The following is a 23252-nucleotide window of genomic DNA, read 5'->3' as shown; positions in this document are numbered from 1 at the left end:
GCTTCATAAATGTTGACTGACATTACACAAACACTCATTGATCAACATCCATTGTAGACCAAATAATTTGTATACCACTAAATTTGAATTCTGATTTGCATTTGGTAATAGCTACCCCTCACTGCCACAGATTGCTTACAGGGTACACAGATTCAATCCTCAGCGAAATCACACGCAAATTTGTTACACGGCTTTCGCTTTGGGTATTTTGAATGTTTTATGGTTTTCGAAAAATAAGAAGAAAAAACCAAGCGAAATAAAATTCATAAAATCGACACAAAATTCGCGCACTTTCAGCCGAATCAAACAATAAATCTTTTTTACTCTAAGCTCGCTTAGATTTATATGACGTGCAACTTCTCTGTCTCCCCTCTCGCTCTCGCTCTCTCTCTCTCTCTCTGTCCTCCTCTCTCCCTCGAATTGTTAACTGCGCCACTGCCTTTGCGGCCTCCATTTTGTGTGAGCTGAAAACTTTTTTCGTTTTGTTCGGGTTTTTGTTTTTGGGTTTTGTTCTCAGTATTTTGTATTTACCGTTGGTTTGGCCGCCATTGTTTTGCATTCAAAGAGTCGCGGCTTTGGGAGTATTTTTTTGCACTCGAACTGATTTGAAAAATTATTTTCTGTAATTCTTTATTTTATTTTTGTTTTGCTTTGCTTTGTCAAAGTTTATTTTCGATTTAACGCTCTGCACATTATTTAACTTCCTCATGGAAAGGGGGGCGTGGGTGGTTGGGGGAAGTGTAGGGGAAGGGGCGGGCTTTTCTTTTGTTTGGCTGTGTAGGCATTTCTTTGTGCCGTTTGTCAAGGCTAGTGCCGCCCAGTTTTGGGGCGTGGATTAGGCGCAGCTCTGCTGTAGATAATGCATATCATTTGCAGTCATCAATTATGATAATTCGATCAATTGATGTGTATATCGAGAGCAATCATTGCGCGCGATTATCGACTGAAAATTTGGGTGCTTCTTACATTTAAGCTATTTACAGAGAGGGCTTTAAAGTCGGGGCTTAGGTTAACATTAAGTGCAACTTCATAAATATACACTATGCTATCGATAACAGATGGCTGTCTTATCGATAACATATACAATCGACCTTCTAGCTCTTTGAAACTAAATTTGTAAGAAACAAATATAATACTTCGCTTGAGAGCTATTCGATAATCATTATCGATAGATTTTTGTAGTGAAAATGTGAAACAGGAAATGTGAAACGGAAAAGCGAACGGAACGTGCAAACGAAACAGAAATCCGAATGCGAAACTAAAATCCAACAAGAAATTTAATGCCACTATCGATAAGGCGAAATGGACAATGACAAACACGAATAGCAGATAAAGCAAATAACGAGCTACAACAACAACAGCAGCGGCAACAACAACAATCAGGAACAGAAGCAAAAGTTGAGCTGGCATATCGAATCGCACGCAAAATGCAATGCAGCTCGAGCAATTGCTTTTTCCCTGTCAATAGTTGAACAGTAAAGAAGCAACAGAGCCCCGAGCCACCCCAAGTCACCCACCAATGCCACCCTAGATAGCCCCTAGCTGGAGGAGAGGGCTGGGCACACTGTTGCCTCGATATCCAAGTCGCAGTTAAAGCGTATTGTCAGGTTTCTATATATGTATATATGTATGTTCCCTGTGCCCTGCCATGCCATGTTGCTATAACAGCATATATACCCTGTAAATAGTGAAGAGACCTTCAACGAGTTGGCTCAGAGAACGTGAGAGAGCGAGTAAGAGAAAAAACTAGAGTGAGAGATCGAAAGATTTATTCATTCCGATCTGGATATCATATATACATTAAACGATCTATCATTTACTCTACAACAATTTGGCCATGGGTGCAATGAAAGGGTATAGGGTAACTGCTAGTCGCGCAATTAAATTTCTTACTTATACAATTTTACATATGCATATATCTACAATATCTAGTTATTTGTTATTTTTTTTTTTTTTGTAAACTCATATTCGTAAATACGCGCGAGTAATGCCCTATAGAAAGGGCGTTACACATGGGGGGCGTGGTGCTTAGGTCGAAGTCATATGGGGTAGCTCATAGCTAGCTGCGGGGCTGTGTGGGGGGGCTGAGGGGAGAGTTAGAGGTTTGTACAGAAGAAACGCAGAAACGATTGCAGCCGATACGAGGCGAAATAAACATAGGGAAAATTGATATATCGTAACTAATGGCAGTCACACACACATACATATATATATATATATATATATATGCATATAGATATATATGCATGGCCAGATATTGTCTTCTGGTCTGGTCTAAAATTATGCCCAAAGCTTTGTTTGTTTGTTCCGCCTGAGGTTTCAGTATGTGTGCGTGGGCGCCCTCTCAATTACAGGGTATATATATATAGCTAAATCAACATAAATATACACGTGTATATGTACACCTGGTAAACATGAGCAACTAACGCTGCATAGACAAACAAATTTGTATCTGTCAAGCGTTAAGCATAAATTGTTCACCTGGACGAAGGCTAAGTTCTTTCTGCTGTTTTACAACACTGTATATTTCGTCCCACTAGACAGGCACTAACAGTTTAACAGTTTTAGATGTCTACATCTTGCATCAGACTCTCTCCCATCTCTCTCCTTTCTAGGTCCATTTACAGATCTTCATTAACTCCTAGACTCTATGCAAAACCATCAAAGTTCAATCTTTCCTTGGCGCACCTGCACACCTGCACACTCTTACAGCTTCACCTGTACATAGACTATCTAACAGGGGCATCGGTAACATCGCCGACATCAGTCGGCGTCGGCGTCGGCGTCAGCGTCGCAGCGATTCAAAGTAATGCGACATTCAATACAGCCAAGTGCTGCCATACAGGTAAGTGAGCAGGTGTAAACGCGTGCTGCTGTCTTCCTCTCTCTGTGAGTGCGTGTGCCTGTGTGCGTGTGTGTGTGTGTGTTTATTCATATTTCAAAATTTTGATTCAATGCATTTTGTTTGTCGTCGCCGAATCAACATGAATTCGATTCGCAAAAGCTCTCGCTTGCTCTGCGCCCGGGGCGAAACAAACAAATTCCTCAGCAATCAGAGAATATATGTATATATACCTATACACATATTTATTTAGTTATATATGTGTATGTAAATAGCTTTTGGCTCCAGCCAGATTTTCAATAAACTTCTAAAATATGTTGCTGTTGGTTTATATGAGGAAATTCATCATGCAGAGACTATGTTTTAATTATCCTTCTCATGATGTTCCAATTCCATAATGTTCCAAATGGCGCTAGCATTCACTTTTCACTACATTTCCCACTTCCACTCTTAGTTTCATTGTCAATTGGGACCTTATTTTTATCAATTGAATTATTTCCGAATGAGTTCCGCAACTTGAGAAAATTATTCCTGGCCCAACAGCTGCAGGCAAATGAAGCATTTGCTAATACAGCGAAATAAATAAAAAGCTTTGCTAATTAGTTAAGAGCTGCTACCTGCCGCCTAACAGCTGGCACTGCCTCTACGCATTCCCATTCCACGCATTCCCCTGCCTCAACTTCGGCTTCTGCTGCTGCTGCTGCTGCTGATTCTGTTCTTTAATCCACTTGAAAGCAGCTGCTGTCGTTTTCTTATTTATTTTGCACAAAAAAAAAAAAAAAAAACAGAAATAAGGGAAAATGAGAAAAAACATTGTCAGTGATAAATTTTGTTTACAAGCTGCCTGTCATGAGAAGCGCGTAGAGAGGCGCACCCGGGCAAACAGCTTTAGGCCTGGGGCTTTAAGCTTTAAGCTGTTCTCCCCCGTTGACAGTTGTCAGATGGCATTTACCGACATTGCAGATATGGTCACTATACGATTAACATGGCTCTTTCCCCTCACCCTAACCACCCCCCTCCCCCCTCCCCCCTCCCCCATGCTCCCTTCGCCTTTCGTCAGAAAACTAAACCAAAGTATTCCAATTCGCCAAATTGTCTTTTTCTCTGTTGTACTTTTTTGGGGCTTTGTTTTTTTCGGCCGGCTGTTTGTTGTGGTTGCCGTTCCATTGCCGTGTTCCCAGGGGGCAATGAGCTGCCAACAACTGCCACACAACTAATCGTGTTGCCAGCGTCTCGCAGGCCTCCACCAATCCCTCAGTCCCTGCCTTTGAATCAGTTGTGACATTTCCAAAGCTCCGCCACTCAACGGACCTCGCATTCCCGTCCTCAGCTGTTACCCCAAGGGAACAAGCACAAACACACCAACACACGCACACACACGCACAATGACACAATTTTGTATACCCTAGGCAACACTGAAGAGGGCCTACATAGGCCGCTCTACTACCGAAATGCGCCTTAAGCACGTTTTATTGTGCACTTTATGCTAAGAGCAGTGTTTCATTTCCACTCGTTCCTCGATTGGCTATTCTTTCATTTACCTAAATTAAAGTTCATTCAATGTTTCAGTCTGGAACAAATTCAAATGTTGAATCATGGCTTTTCATTGTTCCATTTCCATAGCATTCCCCATTCATTTGTGTCATGTGCTAGACTTAATGTGCCATAGCTGCTATATATGTATGTATATAGTTGTGATTACTCTTCAAAAAATCTCTTACAATGTTCCAATTCCACATTGTTTCACTTCGTGCTAATACTGCCCAACTGTCCCCCGCATGCCATTCCAGTTAGTTTCATTTTTAATTTGAATAATTTAATTTAGCTTTTTGTTGATTATTCGCTTTAGCTATTCATAAGCTGTTCTGCTGTTTCACGTGCCATTGCGTTCCCCTGGCGTCTCGCTCTGGCTCAGCACGTAAAGTCAACGGCCGGAGCAATCCAAAATGCTAACATTCCCAGTTGGATTTCAAAGCTTTTTAATGTTTTATTGTTACTCAGCGGAGACTTGAGAGTCGCGTTGCTACCCCACACAGTCTCTTGTTCCTTTCTCTCTTTGTTCCTTTTCGCTGTCAAATTCCATTTTCGTCTCTTGGCCGTTCCGTCTAATTCCGATTTGTTTCGCTTGAATTTAATAAGGTTAAGTGAAAAGCCCCCTTCACACCTGTTAGCTAAAAGGTACTAAAAGAGACAGACAGAGAGAGAGAGAGAGAGAGAGAGAGAGAGAGGGAGAGGAGAGAGGCGCTGTCTATGCATTCATTATTTCTTCATTGGAATCGAGTTTAAACAAATAAATAACAAATTAAAGTCTGCTGGGCAAAAGCGTAGATACACTAAAGACAAGTAAGTAGCTGATGCACAGATACCCTGTAACTAGAAGAGCTTGTCTATCTGTCTATTTGTGACTATCTATACATTCTACACCTCTGCTGAATACAGGTTCAAACTAACCTTTCGAGGCAATAACCCTAGAGGTACATAAGCCCTAGATAAGGCTTAGTTCTAGCCCTAGCTCTTCAGTCTCGTTTGCTCTCAAGTATATTGCAATATATATTGTGTACAAATCAAGGAAATGTTTCTATATCAGTTCGGTGTCTCGTTTTGCCTCTGCTCTCTTTTGTTTGGCTTTGCAGCGCTTTAGAATAGTGGATGGAGGACACCAAATGTAATCAGAAAACGCATATGAAATTCGAATAGTAAATCGCAAAAAGGCAGTGGGCGTGGCCACACTGAATCAGCCTGCGTGCCGAGCTGAAGCTTTGAAGATCGTCGGTGCCGAGTCGAGCCGCAGCTCGAACTTGAATCGCGACTGAGGCCCGAGTCAAACAGTGCTCGAAGAGTATCAAAGGCGTCAACACGTGCCCTGGCAAATGGAGAGGCACAAATCAAGTCACAGGCGGGAAGCAACAGTAGCTGCACCTGCAACAGCAGCTGCAACAGCAACAGCAGCAACTGTTGCTGCTAGCAAAGTGTCAAGATCTAAGCATGATGTTGGCAAACGGAAGGGCGAACATTTGGAGACGCAGACGTTTCACAAGAAGGTTAAGAAAATTGGCGTGGATGTGGCAGCAGCGCAGGCCCAAAATGAGCAACAGTTGCTGCAACAGCAACAGCAACGACAACAACAACAACAACAACTACCTAGCATGCCTGTGCTAAATGAAACAGATGATGAGGAGCCAAGCGAGCATGGGCATCGGCACAAGCACAAACACAAGCACAAATCACACAAGTCAAAGAAATCGAAAAAGTCCAAAAAGCATTCGGGATCAGAGCAGGAGGCCGAGTGCAAGCGAGAGCGAAAGAGACAGCAAGGGCAAGCAGACGATGGACCGATCGAGGCGAATGCGCTGCGTCCGCGACACTGGTTCAATCAGAAGAAACGCATCTTGGAGCAGTGGAGACGCGAGCACAGTGCCAGAAAGAGCGATAACGATAACGATAACAATCGAAACATCGATGTCGATAACGACGGCTAGTGCACATCATCACAAGTAAGTATCTAACTGGCAGAGGTGAAATTTGTTTGGCATATATCGATAACGATAGCGTTTATCGATAAGTATCGATCAGAGCTCAAGTACATGAGTGACATTCAAATGCTCATTCGATGAATTTATTTATAAAAGGCATATCCATAGGGATTCTTAGTGTTAGCTCAGTCTTTAGCGATGGGCATGGCAATCAAATCGATATTTATCTATCATATCTACGATAAACGCATGGGAATATTGATGAATGATAAAGTCTATACAATAGTAAACCTATGTGCATATGCATAATGGTTATCTTTATGTGATTCTGCCCTGTTATCGTTTCTTAAAATTGTTATCGATATTTTTTAACCGACTGTACTAAAAATGAATTTTAAAAGAGAAGTGCTAGCAAATGATGTAAGAGTCGTGACTGCAGCGGGAAATGTCTGTACATGTGTGCGTGCGAGGGTGTCTGAGGGCGTGAGTGTGTGTGTGTGGGTAGTGAAAACCCTAGAACATTATTTCTTTTGTAAATCCCATTAACAATGCCCACGGCACGTGCGTGGCAACCAAATGAACCAAATGAACAACGGGCAAACGCCGTTCGCTAAGCCAAAAGCAATTATCTGACATAGCCGGGCCATAAAAATGGTCAATTACAATATCACGATATTACCAATACACCAATACACCGGCACACTCACACACACACACATACACATACACACACTAGCAAATACCCTGCACATAAATTATGCATTTCGCCTTAGCCAATCGCATTTGATCAAAATATAAAAAAGGTTGCTCCAAGTTTAAGATTTCGGCTCGCAGATTACAGAAACCAAAATCGAATACCGATTACAGTGGAAACTTTTCAAGCTTGAGCTAGCGCAATACCCTGTAATTGGACTCATACGGAATTCAGAAATATAACTCTACAGCTCGTGTATTGAAGTGGGCCAAGTTTTTCCAGCAGTTTTATAAATAAACTTAAATTTCAAAATTTGAACCTAAAATTCAAGTAAGTCCACTGTTAGATACCCTGTATATTATGATGCAGCTATTGTATTCAATTATATGTTTATGAGAGTGCGAGCTGCAGAATGAGCTGCAGCAAATATATAACTCTACGCTGTTTTGACTGTGAGATACCCTGTAATGAATAAAGTCTAACAATATGTGACTCGACTCGACTTTGACCAAAAGATACCCTGCAATCAAATCTTGAAATATCTTAAGCATGTTTTAATATCACATCTCAGTGTAAGTGAGAGAGAGAGAAAGAGAGAGAGAAATGGAGAGGGCTAGATAGAGAGGGGAGAGTGTAGTTTTCCAGCATATATTGCTTTGCTCACACGGAACTCATAGCGGATATGGAGCAATGGCATGTTAGCTGCGTAATCGAAGCTGATGAAAAGGCGCAACAGCTAAATTTTCCACGAAAAACTGTTCGAATTTCCATTTCAATTTCATTTCCAATTCGAAATGAAATCAGCTACACAAATCAGAGCACTCAATTGATGATACACACACACACACACACACACACACACATGTATGCATACCCTAACTAAATGCAACTAAGCCATGTACATATTTGAGTGTGTGTGTGTGTGTGTGTGTGTGAATGCAAAAAAGCATTTAAATGGCCCGAAAAACAGAAAAGAGCATGAGTAAAGCCATTGGTTCTATGTGCGCGGGAGTGAGATAGAGATAGGCAGAGCAAAAGAGACAGATAGAGAGAGAGAGCGAGAGGGGCATAGGTTATTGGTTAATAACGTGAGCGAGAGTCGAGAGACAATTTAATGCCGGAAATAGTTTTTCCAAGCAGAAGCACAGCCAGGGGCGGGGGCGTTGCCGCTAGGGGGTTAGGGGCTGTAGTTTACAAGAGTTGGCTGGGCAACATGTACATGTGTGTGTGTGTTTGTGTGTTGGTTGGTGTGTGTGATTGCAAAATAAATTTACTAATAAAATGCCAACAATTTTTTTTAGCTAGAGCCCTAGTTAAAAAAGGTCCTACAGGGCACTGCTTGTGTATGTCTATGTGTGTCTGTGTGTGTGTCTGTGTGTGTGTCTGTGTGTGTGTGTAAAGGGGCAAGCATTTTGTAATAAACATATTTGAAATGCATGCCACGCAGTCGACCAGCAGCAACAACAATCAAAGTCCTTTTGGGGCGATTCGAAATGTGTGTTTGTTGTTGTTGTTGTTGTTGTTGCTGTTGCTGTTGGAAAATGAGCGCAATTTGGACTTTGACCTTGGACAACTTTTTGCCAGCCAGCAGTGGCCGGCAGCCGGGTGGAGGGGGAAAGGTGAGCTGCGAAGGGGTCAACGAACATTTGAATGTCTGGCAAGAGCTCTGGAGCAGTTCGAATGGCAACAGGCAAACAGATTCGAGACTCAAGGTCATGTGAGCGATTGCCGAGAAGCGGCATCGAACGCGGAACCGGAACCGGAACCAGAAACGGAAACGGACCTTTGCATGGGCAACAGTCAAAATGAAAGCTAAATCAAAATCGAAAGCGAATTGGAAGAGAAATAAAATGATGAGAAAACAGCACCTTGGAAGATCCGAATGGAATGGAACACGGAATAGGAACTAGAATTGAGTCAGGTGCAGGAATTGTTGCATAACTGGAACTAGTGATGAGAATCGAGAAAAAGAAGTTGGAACTGAAATTGCACTGTGAATGGGAACTGGAACGGAAGCTAGGCTTGTCTGGAATAGTGCTGGAACTAGAGCTGGAACGGAGATTTAGTTCATAAGCAAATGAGGTAGCCAACGTGGAACTAATTAAGACTCAAAATTTAGCTAGTATTGGAACAGAACCTACATCAGCTGAAGTTCATATTGTAAGGCATGTTGTGGGAACTAGAACTGAGTCAGGTGCAGAAATTGTTGCATAGCTGGAACTAGTGATGAGAAACGAGCTGCAGCTAGGTATAAATGGAGTTGGAACTGAAACTGCAATGACAATTAGAACTGGAACGGAAACTAGGATGCTTGTTCTGCAGTTGTAACTAGAATGGTGCGGGAACTGGAACTGGAACAAACATTTAGTTCATAAGCAAATGAGGTAACCAACGTGGAACTAATTAAGATTTAAAATGTAACTAGTATTGGAACAGAACCTACATCAGCTGGAGTTCATATTGTAAGGCAGGTTGTGGGAACTCTATTGGTGGCATAAATAATGTATTACTTTCCCATCAGTCATGATTGATTGTTGACTGAACTTGCACAGTAAATCAACTTTTCTAGCGGGATTCATCAAATCATTCGCATAGCAGGCAAATGTCTAATAATAGCCAAGTAAATTGCTTTCAAATTGCTTCTCACTTGCAGCCCGATTGATGTCAATCATTAAATATTTTGCTAATATTTATGCAGCTTTTCTCGATTTAATTAAGCCTCAACTGCTTTTGCCTTTTGCAGCCATCAACAAATGACCAACAACAATCAACATCAAAGGAATTTCAGAATTTCAGAATTTCACCTCCCCGGGGGCTAAGGAGAAGTAACAACATCATGGATTGATGGATGTAGCGATTGATGATGATGGAGGGGACGCAGCAAGAGGAGGCCCAGACCGAGCAGGAGAGAAAGGAGCAGCATCTATAAAAGATACTCGAGGGCATGAATTAATTTAAAGCTAAATGCGAACAGCAACACCAGCAATAAAATAAATTGGGAAAATCTTTTTATGCCCGCAGCGCCAACAGCGTTCAACAAAAGGAAGTGGGCGTGGCACGAATGGCATAGCCAAGGAGGGGGGGATGACAGTGGCATGGGGAAAGACGGTCAATTGGCTGATATTTCCAATTTGAATGAAAAGTGATTGAAGAACTTTGAGGAGCGCACATAACAAATGGCACAGCAAAAAGGGCGAGAAAATTGAATGAAAATTGATGAGAAATCAATTAAATGATAGGCCTTTAGATATCCTGCAAATGCAAGCATGAACTAGAAAAAATATAATAGTTATAGAGATGTATGCTAAAATATGTTTATAGTATAGGTATAACAGTATCAGGCACTGTAGAACAGTATATCCATACACTAGCATAGCAGTTTAACTATGTATGAAAGTATAACAGTATAACAGTATAACAGTATAACAGTATAACAGTAGAACAGTTGAACAGTATAACAGTATAACAGTAGAACAGCTTCGAATTATTGCACATCATATTGAGCAAATCAAACAGCTGGTCCAAGCGAATAAGCTCGGCCTTGCTCGACAAAAACAGTGAAGAAGAAAATTTTAAAGTTGTTCCCTTTTTCTTTTGGTCGGCAAAAGTTTTTGTGCGCGCAATTAAAAAAGTAAAGTGTTGCTAAAATATAAATCGACGCACACACATACAAACACACTATATATAGTACCTATGTAAAACAGTATACAGATAACTGTTATATGAAATTGGTGCATAGAAAAAGTTTGCTCAGGAAGGGGCAACTGAGAGCAGGAGGAGGCGTTCGAGAAACATTGTTCAAAACTTACCAGCTGTTTCTGCTGGTGCAGCCAGCTCCTCGCTGACGCTGACGTTGACGTTCGATGCGCACTGCAGCGAATCAAAATTGAAAAGAACTTGATGAGCGGCCCGAAGTGCGGCGCGGCGAGGTGCTAGTTGGTGCTTTAAAATGTCCGCAGGGTCGAAGTGTATTTTGATTTGTTGTTGTTGTTGTTGTTGTTGTTGTTGCTGTTGCTGGCGAGCAGAGGGCGTTCTTATTGTTGTTGTTGTTGTTCGTTCACTTTACACTGTGACCGTTAGCTGGCGACAACAGCATTGGCGCTGGCGCTGACGCAGACGCAGACGCTGAAGCTGGCGTTCACGTTGACGTTGATGTGGACGTTGACGGTGCTGCTGATGGCGATCTGAAAAGCGTGCGAAATTAATATAAATATATATATGTATATATATATATATACGCACAAATATATATATATGTATATATGCATAAATTGAATGTATGTATGTATAATAAAATTGACGTGAAATTGCAGTGGGAGCGCGGCGAGTCGGTCACTTGTTGAAAATTGTGTTTATTGTGCATGTTTTAATTAGCAATTCGCTTATGGCAGCTGATATTGGCAGCATGATTGCAATTTTTATTCATATAACAATTTTTTCGTTATTAAATTCTACTGAATATAGTTGAAATTTGCATAAATTTGCTTGAAAAATTCATTTAAGCGTTTTTCATTATTTTGTTGTTTTTCTTCTCTTTGCTGTTTCTCGTTTTCGTTTTACATAAATGGTAAACAGAGGCGAAAATTGAATTGGCAGCAAAGCGTAACAAGATTTGCGGCGAAAAAAGAAATCAACACACACTTCACATACTGTGCGAAGAGCAGGCGAGGCATGCTGCTTGCCTATAGAGCTGTGTTAACACACACACACACACACATATATATATGCTTGCAATTTAACAAAATTCAATATAAAGTTTTTAAATTCTTTTTTCTTTTATTTAATTATTAATTACACATTGAGCAGCGTATTGCACGGTCGGTTCACTTGGTTAACTTTGCAAAACTTGTTGCGGCGCCGCTTCAAACTAGTTGACGATGCTGATGATGATGATGAAGATGACGATGATGATGGCTCGGCGATTGCGCTCGAGTGCGACTGTGTTAGTGCGCGCGCTCATTAGGCGCCTAATCGACTCCAAATGTGGGCGAGCGGGCGCATAGCACAGCAGCTGACTGCATCGGCAAAAGAATCAACAACAACACCAACAACACCAACACCAACAACACCATCAACAATTGCTGCAAAGAGCCGAGGCGAGCGCGTCAACGATTCGTGTTGATTGGCAGACGCAGCCAATTAAACGTGCAAAGCAAATGCAACTATCGAATTCGCTGCGTTCTCTCATCTACTAAATGTGCGTGTGTGCATGTGTGCATGTGTGCGTGTGTGCGTGTGCGTTTTACAGTTGGACCAAAGGCGAGAGCGAGCGCGCAATGTTGATTACCCAGTGCACAGGCATGAGTGTGAACCGCAACAACAATGACCACTCTATGCCGCATGCATGTGTGCGTGTGTGTGTGCGTGTGCGTGTGTTAGTGCAATACAATGGCAAACATATTGCAGCTGCCTATGCGCTGCATAGATATGGGCAGCAAGGCGCGCATAGGGGCTATGCTATGTCCACCCCCTTTTTGGCAACAAGAGCAGCAGCTGCTACAGCTCTGACTCTCGGCTGCCGCTCTCCCACTCTCTCATTGCTCCTTCCTTTTTGCTCATATGCAATGTCAGCAGCTGCCTGGCAGGCATATAGCAATGCTCCTCAGTCTAACCCACCCCAACGGAATATGCGAATAACAACGGCGAGCTAAAGTGATTTGAAGGGGTATGCCAGACTAAGAGATGCTGAGTAAAATAGAGAGTGTATGTGTGTGTAGCTGTTATACATATGCTTGTTGTATATGTACATGTGTGCATGTATAGACTTGTGTTAGTTTTATTCTGTTGCACACTTACTGGCTAGTGTATATACCCTTTGTATAGCCTGTGTGCTGCTGGGTATAACAACACGACTCTTGCGCTGTGGTCAATGTTCGCTCTGTGGCCATAAAACTAAACTCCCCACTGCAACGGCCCGCGTCGCTCCCTCCCTCTCTCACGCTGCTGCTGCTCTTCTTCTTCTTCTTCTTTTTTTTTTTTTTTTTAGCTATTTGCGGTTCTTTCCGTTGCTTTCGTCGTAAATGAGCGACAGACCAGCAGCAACAGCAACAACAACAACAACAACAACAGTTAAATGCGAACCATTAGAAATCGAAACGGATGGTAGTTAAGATTTGACATTCAAGATTTGCACTTAACGATTGTAAGGAATATCGCATGTACGAACGTTCGAAATTAACGTCGAGTCCTGCCGCTGCTGCCGTTGTTTCCTCTCTTACGTTACGTAATGCTGCTATTAAATATCTCTACATAAATATATATACATATGTATGTAGTTATATATTTTTTATTTTTTAATAAACTTTAAGACTTAGCTGCAAATTTGTATTTCTTGTTCAAGCCTTTTAAGCGCTTCACTCACATATCTACGTAATACTACCAATAATTGCGTTTTCCTTCTGAGGTTAACAATTGCAAGCTTTTTGCTACCGTTTCTAACGCCACCTGACTTTTGCCCAGGTGCAACAAAGTTGTAGTTGTTGTTGCTGTTGCTGTTGCTGTGCTTGATGCAAATTTGTGCGCCCTAAAACCAGGCGTTTGTCAACGAAGTCGAGTTACAACCCCACCAACCCCAGAAACCCAAGCACTACCCCTAGACCTAACCAAAAACCCCTTGCTTAAGCCAGCAACAGACCGCATTGGGGTAGACTAGATTCAAGCTAAAACCCAACGCTGGCGACATTGTTGACTCGCTTACTTTTTAGTCAAAAGCCCCCAACCCCCTATCATCCCTAGCACTTCACTCACCCGCCTCCCCTAGCTCCCACTGTCACTGACTCTGTCTCTGTCTCTGTCTCTGTTGTTTCTTGGCAACGCTTTCGTAATTGCTTATGCAAATTTTCACAGTTGCAAGTAGCAGCTACCCTCTGGTAGCACCTACCCCTACCACCTGCCCCTAGCTGTAATGCAGCCCTCACCTTTATACAACCCCACTTGAAGCTTCAACTGCAGGCTTTTTTTGTTATATCACTCCGACTGCATCTTTCTGGCAGTGAGTTCTGTTGGCAAGCTAAAGTTTACACACACCTACCCCCCCGCCAACCGCCAACCGCCAACCCCGAGCACCCAAGTCCCTTCGTTAGCTGCGCCTCTGACTCGACGGTCCATCGCGCATTTTCATTGTCAACGTCGACGTCGAGGAGCTGCAGGCATTTGCATAGGTAACAAAATGCATTTCCCAGCAGCTACCCAAGCCCCTACCCTTACCCGGCTGCCTGCAGCCAACCCTCATGGTGAAAACCCTTAGCAGTAATTTTTAATGTGCAAAACAAATACAAATTAAAGCAATGCAAATAAAAGAGTTGCTCTAGCAAAATTAAAATAAATTCCAATGTGGAGCTTGGGGTAGATAGCTGTAGCTCCAGCTACATGTGTGTGCGTGAGTGTGTGTGTGTGTGTGTATGTTTTACCTGGATAGAAACAGTTGATTAGCCACAAAAAGTTAAAAGTTTCCTAAACGCATAACAAATTAAGCGAATGACAACAAATGACGAAGCATGAATAACAAATGAAAACTTTTTACTCTAGGAAACTGAATTGGGAATGCTGTAGAACTGTCTCTAAATGAAGGCAATTATTCAAGATCCGGAATGTTATGGAATAAGAGAACTGAGATGCGAATGGTTTTGCTGAATGATTTAGAGGACTTGTCAATTGGTTGGTCTTTCAGTCTCAGTCATTCTCTCATTCCACATCTATAATTATGCACTCCCTCTCTATGTAGTGCTATCTCTATTACCTATTCAAGCGAATCCCATTTCATATAGACATTACTTTAATAGGCAGTTGGCTGGCTTTACCTAACCGAGCCATAAATATAATTGAGTGGGTTTCAAGCCGAGTACGGCAGGAACTATCAACAGAACAATTTCGGGGCTAAGCCCGGCCAATTGCCAGTTCATAATTTGTGCAATAGCTCGGGTCAAATGCAGGCCTCAGTACAGGCAGCAAAGGGGGACAGAGCGAGAGAGCGAGAGTGAGAGTGAGGGAGAGGGAGAGGGGTCCCTCGAGGTAAAGGGGTGTACGGGTTGGATTTGCAGTGCGGCAGCTGTTAGCAACACCTAAGTGAATGGGGATTGACATGATTGGAATAGCCAGGCGAAGGAGGGTGTTGCATATGAAATTAGCCAAAGATTGTCGACACACATGCGTTTAGGGGTTGCTCCCCGGCAGGTGGAGAGGGGACTGTCGGGCTGTGGCTAGTGTGCTGGGGGCTGCTTGTGGGCCAATTGCAATCAGTTAAACAATGTTGCATATTAACAGCCGACCAGACACGCCACCAACAGGCGAAACTCTATCAAAGGTACGCCACGGACGGGGGTGTGCAGGGAACGGGGAACAGGGAACGGGGGTCAGGGGCCCCTCGGAGAGTTAGGGTATCGTTAGGCCGCCCGCAATGTCTGTGCATAAATAAGGCATAAATAACGGACAGGCCTTTTGGGGGTGGGGGAAGGGGTGCTGCAGGGTATACGGCTTGTCTGGCTAATTAAAACACTTGATGGGCTCTTTCAGCGTAAAGCGCCATCTGGCGTGCAGAAGCGAAGCGACTAAAAAAAAATTGAAATTGCTGTAAATTGCAAATTTCATATGGCACAGAGAACGAGAGAGAGCGACACAGAATGAGAGAGAGAGGGAGGGGGGGGGCAGCTCTGGTGCTGGTTTATTGACAGGTGGCAACACAATTAGAGGGCAGGTTCATTTGAACTAGTTTCAGCCAAAGCAGGGAAACACAGTGAACGAGAGAGAGGGAGAGGGAGAGGGAGATGGAGAGAGGGTGAGTGAGAGAAGGCTGAGAAGTTGCGGCTCTGTTCATAATTTATTGTTATTAAGTGTTATTAATTATGATGCCATTTAAATCACATGGGCGGTTGACATTGCGGTTCGTTAGCAATCGGAATTGAAATAGAGCCTGCGGCTTAGGGGCAAGGGTTACGAGCGAAGCCTACTTGAGAGCCACTTAAAGTACGTTTCTTATCAACTCTAATTACAATTCAATTGCTAGCAGCGAAATTGCACTTAATTTGCCACTGATGAAAGTTATCGATTAATTGGCTCTTAGCAAAGTGGAAAGTTCTAAGCAAACGGTGAGGGCTTTTCATTAAAAGTGATTTACGCCCAATAAACAAGAACTATTTGGGATTAGTGAGCGGCTGAGCTGTAATGAATAACCCTTTCGATAGGCCTAAGATGTTCCCTATTTGTTATCGATAGCAAGAAAAATCAAAGCCAACGAAATTTAAAAAGAATTTTCTGTTTTATTTTCAAGTGAACATAAAAAGTAAATAAGTAATGCGTGCCCCATCGAACAGATAATTCAATTACAGACGAAACCCCGTCTCAGGCAACGGTATCTACATATATAAACCGAAATAAGCTGCCGCCAGATGGCGCTGCAGGCGCACAAACCAAATTATTACGAGCTACACTTTGAGTGGATCTCTCGTGTCTGAATAAATTGAACACTTCGAGAACTGTCAATAATAAAGTGAGACAAAGAGCGCAAGGCAGAGAGTGTGCGAGTGGGAGGGGGAGGGGAAAGGCGGGACAGAGTTCATTTTTTGGTAAAGATTTTTACGATTGGCAGGCGGCACGTTTACTTTTAGCATTAAAGGCGACAGAAGGAAGCGCTTTTTATGGCCCCAAATTGTGAGAGGACACGCTCAGACAGAGCGACAGAGCGAGAGCGAGAGAGAGGGAGAGAGTGGGATAAAGTTTAAAACAATAAAAATGCGCACATAAAATGCAACATTTTTCGCTAGTCTTTTAATGCATTGCCGAAAGGCCAAAAGTGGCCAAAGGCCATTAAAAAACCGAGTAGAGAAAGACAGAGAGAGAGAGAGAGAGAGAGAGAGAGACAGAGAAATGGAGAGAGAGAGAGAGTGGGGAGTGGGCCATGAGTGGACACAAAGGCAGTTCAACAACTGGGCAAAGGCTAAGGACAAGCGCGCAGACAATCAGCCTGAAACACTGAGAGACGAAGCAGGAGCTGAGCAGGAGACAGCTGGAGGAGGAACCGAAACGGGAACTGGAATTGGGCTGCTGTTAAAGCTGTAAGCGGTTCGCAGATTTCGCACAGCTTTTCACCCAGTTATCTGGCCTCAAGCGACGCTGACGTGGATATGGACACGAACGAGAGCGAGAACGAGGGGCTTAACGGCTTAGGTCCAAACGGATTTCAAGACATCGAAGCGCTATAAAAGGCCAAGCGACACACGACAAGCAATACGCGATATGCGAAGGACGAGCTCGCGCAGGGACACGCCGGATTCAGGGTCGGATTCGCAGTCTGCGAAGAATAAATAGCAAAAACTGAATCCATGACACGCCGTAGGCCGTGTAAGAGCCGGGGACTCAGCAAAGGGCAGAGGTCGAGACGGAAGAAGAATGTGTGCAGCAGCTGGAACAGAAGTTATAGTCGGCATAAGAGATTAAGCCAAAGCCAGAGCCAGAGCCAGATTCAATTCAATGAGAGATTGAGCCTCAGAAGACGGCGGAGTGTACCAAAGAGGGAATCTGAGTAAAATGTGCAAGTAAATTTGGAATCAGTTCCAAAGACATGCTGATCTCTTAGGCAAGAAATTGAAAGGGAGGAACTTGGCCAAAGGACGACGAGCTGAAATGAGAGGGAGAGAGAGAGACAGAGAGACAAAAAAAAAAGAGAGAGAGAGAGCGAGAGAGAGAGAGAGAGAAAGGAAGAAAATGAGCCAGGAGAGAGAAAGAGTAGAAGCGACAAGATTGAAGTCGGAATCGAAGCCAGAGTAAGCGACGAGAATAAAATCAGATGGAATGAAGGATACAGATTTCGAGTAAGAACAGAGGTACAAAAAGAGTTTAGGACTTAGAGTTGAACACACAAATATAGTCACTCTATCAGAACTGTAAATTCCTAAAGAGGGAAACTGTGTATGTTCTAGGTATTTCCACTCCTCCTTCACCCATAGATCGCATGTCATATTCACACAACTCTGGCGAAAGGGTATTCGGAAAGGTCTTCGGGGCTCAGCTGCGACAGTTAGTAGAACTTCTTCTTCTTCTTCTGCCTCTTCTACTTGCAGCTCTTTTACACCAAGGGGCGGGACGAAGCTGGCGGCGCAGGCGTGGCATGTTTAGGCGCCACAAACGAAAAACGAAAACGTGGCTAGGAAAAACAGGCACTAAATTGTTATTATTAATGCCAACATTGAGTTGAGTTGTTGTTGCTGCTGTTGTTTATTTGTTGTTGTTGTCGCCCAGCTGTTGTTGTTGTTGTTGTTGTTGCTGCTGTTGCTTATAAATACATTTGCGCGAGGTGAAAACGAAATGACTTTTATGGCCGCCTATCGGGTCGACACCACAAACAGGGCTTGGGGGAATTTTACAAAATAGCACAAAATATTACACACTGCCACGCCCCAAGCTGCACACACACATACACACACACACACACACGCAGAGGTTTGCATATTTTGTCGACGCCTAAAAATATGCAAAGCGAAATGCAAACGGAAGCAAAAGAAAAAGGGGGAAAAGAATCAAGAAAAGCTGCAAAAATATTACAAAAAATCTATTAAGTGAAAAGTGTGTGTGCAGCAGGCGAGTGGGCGTGGCAAGCCAAAGGGGTACGAGCCTGGGTGTAGCTTCATTAGAGGACGCAGCGCTCGTTAGGCCCAGCGGGCGAGCCTATTTAAAAGCCAAGCGTCAAGCGCCACGAGCCAAGCGATAAGGAAATGTGAGTGAAAATTCTAATCAAGTTTATGACGAGCGAGGGCAACGCAATTCGCCAGGCGAACAGTGTTGGAAAAGCGTGCTGGCGACTTATTAAAATAGTGCTGGTAAGCGATGCAGTGAAGACTTGAACTATACAGCTCATTCGAGTTAAAAGTCGCAAGGCAATCGATTGAAAAGTTCATTCGGTTCCTTGGTCAAGCGAAAATTCAATAGAAAGAGCATGAGAGAGAGGGAGAGGGAGAGAGAGAGAGAGAGAGAGATATGAAGACTTAGATCAGTTGGGCAGAAGAAGAAAAAGTTATCGAGTAACCCTAACATAGGCAGAAGCATAACAGTCACTTAACAGTGATTTAACAGCACTTAGCTTGCCTTTCGCCAAAATGTTGACTTTAAAGGCAGCTTTAATGGGCAAAGCGAGGATTTTCAGCATAAAACAAGTACAAACTATATATATATATATATATATATATATAAATACACACTCGTATATATATATATGTATATGTATCTATAATATATGTATATTCGTATGCGTTTATAGGCGTATATCTAGATTGCAATCTGAGTTGCGACTCGTTGAAGTTTTGTGCTTTATGTAAGTTTTAATGGCGCACCATGCTGATGACAAGGACGAAGCAGGACGAGGCGAGCGGCCGCGCGAGGGAGAGGGAGGTGGGGTAAATAGAGAACTCTATGGATTTTTCGATTTAATCGTGGGCTGGCGCTGGAGCTGGGGCAGCGGCTGCGGCTCCATTGCGTGTGAGTTCGTCCTTGGCTCTGAGATTGGGGTCGCTTTTATGCTTGCAGTGAGGAGCTCGCGAGTTGCTTTAAATGCGCAACCACATAACGTTCCAATTAATAAACGAAACGAAATGAAATGAAACGAAACGAAACGAAATGAAAACGAAATTAATGTAAATCGCATTCTGTATAATTTTTATAGTTGCTGCGTTTTTGTGGGCAATTAAACATCTCGTGCCGCGCCTGCCTGCGCCTGCCTGCCCCTGGCTTAAAGAAGACGTAATCAAGCTCAAATTGAAATTGAAAATGAGACAGAGACGAGGAGGGAGTGAGAACGAGAGTGAGCGCGCGGGGGAGGAGCTTGGGAAATTGGGTGCGTAAAAGGAAATGCTTAGCATAATCTCCGCTGTTATGACAAATGTGCAGAGGATTTACAGAAGGAGATTTACAGAAGGAAGCCATCATGAAACACTAATGTAGTTCTATTACGGCCGAGATGAACAGCGCTGACAGCCAATATACTCTCCCTCCGTCGTTAGTGAGCGGGTATTGCAAATTGATGAGAGTGCGACATGATGTCTTTGCACTGAGAGATTCGACTGAGCTGATTGTTAAATATAATTAAAGTCTGAGCTGCTCAGCAGCAGAATGTTAACTCGGCTATGTTAAGCAAATGTTAAGAGTTCAATTAGTTTAAGAAGCACTTTGTCTGTCCCTCTGCTATGCCTCATCTCATTTCATTTCATTCACTATCATTCACACTTAGTCTATTGTCTATTCTCTCTCTCTCTCTCTCTCTCTCCCTCTCAAACGCTTCGTCTGCTCCATATATTATATGCTATCGGCGCTTCTCCTATAATTTTATTACATATTTTTATGACGCAAATTTAATTCAATCTCATGAATTCGCCAATTGAATTTTTGATTTGCAAAACGAGGAAAGCAGACAAAAAAAATATGATTAGGAATTTGATTTGAGAGCAGAAACAACCAAGAGCCGAGCGCTGGTCAGTGAGCGCGCAAAAACTGAATTGATATTCATATGGCGCACAAGGCAGCTCTCATAAGGCTGGCAGGAGGAGGGGGGGGGTCAAAGGATGTGCCACGAGTGCCTCAGTTGCAGCCACAAACTCGACCTCAAAATCACAGACAGACGAGCGTGCAGTGCTTGTCAAAGAAGTGCACAGACACAGAGACAGAGAGGGAGAGAGGGAGGAGAAAGAGAGAGAGAGAGAGAGAGAGAGAGAGAGAGAGGGGCAGAGAGAGAGAAAAGACAGAGAAAAAGCAATATGCATTACGTTGGGCGCTTGGGCTTGGCTCGAACTGCAATCGAGAGTCACGCATTCTGTAGCGAAAACAGCTGTTGAGAAGCGCAGAGAGGGGCGAGCATAGAACATGTCAAAGGCAGGAGGTGTTTCAAAGCATCGTGTGGCATGCAGCCTACAACTCAGACACATAAGCCGCACACAGGTCATTTACTTTGGGCCAAGCGCGAGGAAAAAAACACAAATTACAAATTTTTTCTACTTTTTTTTCTGGAATTTTTTTGTTACAGAACTTTTTTTTTGTATTTTCTGAGCACTTTGCTTGCTACACAGGGTATTCGTTTTTTTTTTTTTTCTGGTAGCAATTTGATTTATTTGCAAACAAGCGCAACACAAAGTAACGTTTGGTATACCCTGGAAATGTCCAGTTAAGCCAAGAAGGGCAGATCGAGAGTCTGCTTTAAGTGAATGGATAAGAACTAAACTATACTAACTATTTACTCAGATTCTTTGTTTGACTCGAGGACTTGAGATTGTTGAACTCTAAAACTCTACGAGAGACATGCACTCTAAAAACTATCTAAAACTCACCACTGAGTCTGAGCCTTTGATCCTTATATAGTATTACCGGGTCGAGCACTCTCTATTGGAGCTCCGTTTTATTTTTTGGTTCTGATTTTTGTTGTTGGGTAGCCATGCAAACATATTTCATACATGGATTCAATATACATATAATTATAATGGCATTTTGCCAAAATGTTGCAAACACACAACACTCACACACGCACACACACACATACACATAATACACTCATGCACACACATGTCAATAGAGAAAACAGTGTAAAAGCTTTAAAAGTCACAAACAGAGCCGCAAAAGGGAATCGAAAGAGCGAAATTTTGTTAGGTAAAGCTGAACTGGAGAGGTCGGGCAGCGCGAGCCAGGATAGGGAAGGTAACAGAGGGGCGTGGTGGGGGAGGTGGGGGGCGTGCTTCTGGCAAATGCGCTGGGATTGCCACGTTGACAGATGAAAATGCAACATGGAACATGTTTTCATGTACTAAAGTGTGGCCCAGCTTGTCTGGCAGGACAATGCACACACATGCATAGACATGCACACTCACATATAAATCTATACACACACTCACACACACACACACACACAGAGGGACGAAGGACTCGGGACGACGGCATAATCCATTTTGGAAATTACATAAACGAAAAATCTAATAGCGAATGAGAAGCGCAGAGGGAGGCAGCGAGGGCGGCTGGCGGCGAGTGAGCGAATGCGATTCGAAAATCATTGAAAGGTAATTCCGAAAAGCATGCCATTTCCACAGAAATGCAATAGACGAGTTCCCGCTAAAGGGACTGAGTGAGTGGCTGTGCGAGAGGTAGAGTGAAAGGGAGAGGGGAGGGAGAGAGTGACAGTGAGAGTGAGAGGGAGAGTAAGAGTGAGAGTGAGATAAGCGTACCATGGGAATCCAAGCATCGATATATCAGCTACAAGTCGTGACACACATACCTAAAACGAAAAGAAAATCAAAGAAAATGTCAGCACAAATGTGAGGAATGCGAGATTTCTTTAAAGCGAATGCTTATACTCTTATACGATAGGCCGTACTTATATCTGTACTTATAATTACACTTATACTTTTACTTCAAGTCATATACAAACTGATATTAATACTCATATTTATACTTGAATTTAACACTCATTCTTATATTTATTTTCACCCCTTAGTCTTATAATCTTTCTTAAACTTATACTCAACACAGTACTCTTAATAATACAACATTTTTCCTATACTCCTACTTCTGCTCATGGCCTTTGTCTTTCTTTTTCGTCCCCATGAAAACAATTTGTAATATTTATAGAGAAGAAATTCCCGACTTTCAGTTCCCGTTGACAATAATTTGTGTTGAAATTCCTTGAAGAGTTTCGCTTCTCTTATACAATTTCAATTTCTTTGCACTCGCTCTTTGGAATTCTTTGCAATATTTTCCAAGTGCTCTCAAGAGGCAGCGCAGAGGATGAAGTTTTCTGCTCTACGCAGCGTTGCCATATGTCAACACTTAAACGCAAATGCAAAAGAGACAGATAGACGGACAGAGAGGGAGAGAAAATGGTCTTCGCATAATGCAGAAACATTTCTAGAGAGCAAAATCAACACAGGCGGAGGAGACACAGAAATTGCATTTGGAAAAAATGTTGCATTCTGTCATAAATAAATGTAAACGCAAATAAATCAACATTGTTGACATTTGTCAGCGTTGCCACCCGGCGTTTTTTACTCTAGTTCCCCTGTTTTGTTTTTTACTCCCAGCTCGCTGTCTGCAGTTGTTGTTGTTCTTGTTGTTGTTGTTGTTGCTCAGTTTGTCTCGTTTGTCGTTTTATGTGGTTTGTTTCGCTTTCATCTTTTGGTCGTTTGCTCTGCCCCGCCTCCTCCTTTTGCCAGTCGCCACGCCCACTTACAAATGGCATACAAATGTACAAATGCTGTCGCCTGTCGTCGCTGTTTGCTTGCTT

The 23252-nt window shown here is 42.9% G+C and overlaps 2 protein-coding genes across 5 annotated transcripts in view; one reads left to right on the top strand and one right to left on the bottom strand.

Moving 5' to 3' along the window:
• The window catches only part of LOC6585651 (leucine-rich repeat-containing protein 24), a 203898-nt gene that overhangs the window by 24943 nt on the left and 155703 nt on the right, over window positions 1-23252 (bottom strand). For 3 of the 4 annotated variants that reach the window (XM_015160976.3, XM_002011243.4, XM_044006955.1), the window contains exon 3: window positions 10819-11193. The gene's annotated coding sequence lies outside the window, so the exon portion shown is untranslated. Of the gene's footprint in view, window positions 1-10818; window positions 11194-11804; window positions 12106-23252 lie in introns of those variants that run through there. The other variant, XM_044006951.1, reaches the window with a different exon arrangement.
• Window positions 5512-10055, top strand: LOC116804568 (transcription factor TBF1-like). Its single transcript, XM_032732727.2, has 2 exons — window positions 5512-6336; window positions 9753-10055. Exon 1 carries the CDS (start codon window positions 5713-5715, stop codon window positions 6319-6321), a length of 609 nt encoding a protein of 202 aa, XP_032588618.1. The 5' UTR covers window positions 5512-5712; the 3' UTR covers window positions 6322-6336; window positions 9753-10055.

This window comes from Drosophila mojavensis, unplaced genomic scaffold (genome assembly GCF_018153725.1).
Source record: "Drosophila mojavensis isolate 15081-1352.22 unplaced genomic scaffold, ASM1815372v1 contig_136, whole genome shotgun sequence".
In the NCBI taxonomy this organism is placed as follows: Eukaryota; Metazoa; Arthropoda; class Insecta; order Diptera; family Drosophilidae; genus Drosophila; species Drosophila mojavensis.
This window is presented reverse-complemented; position numbering and strand designations above follow the sequence as displayed.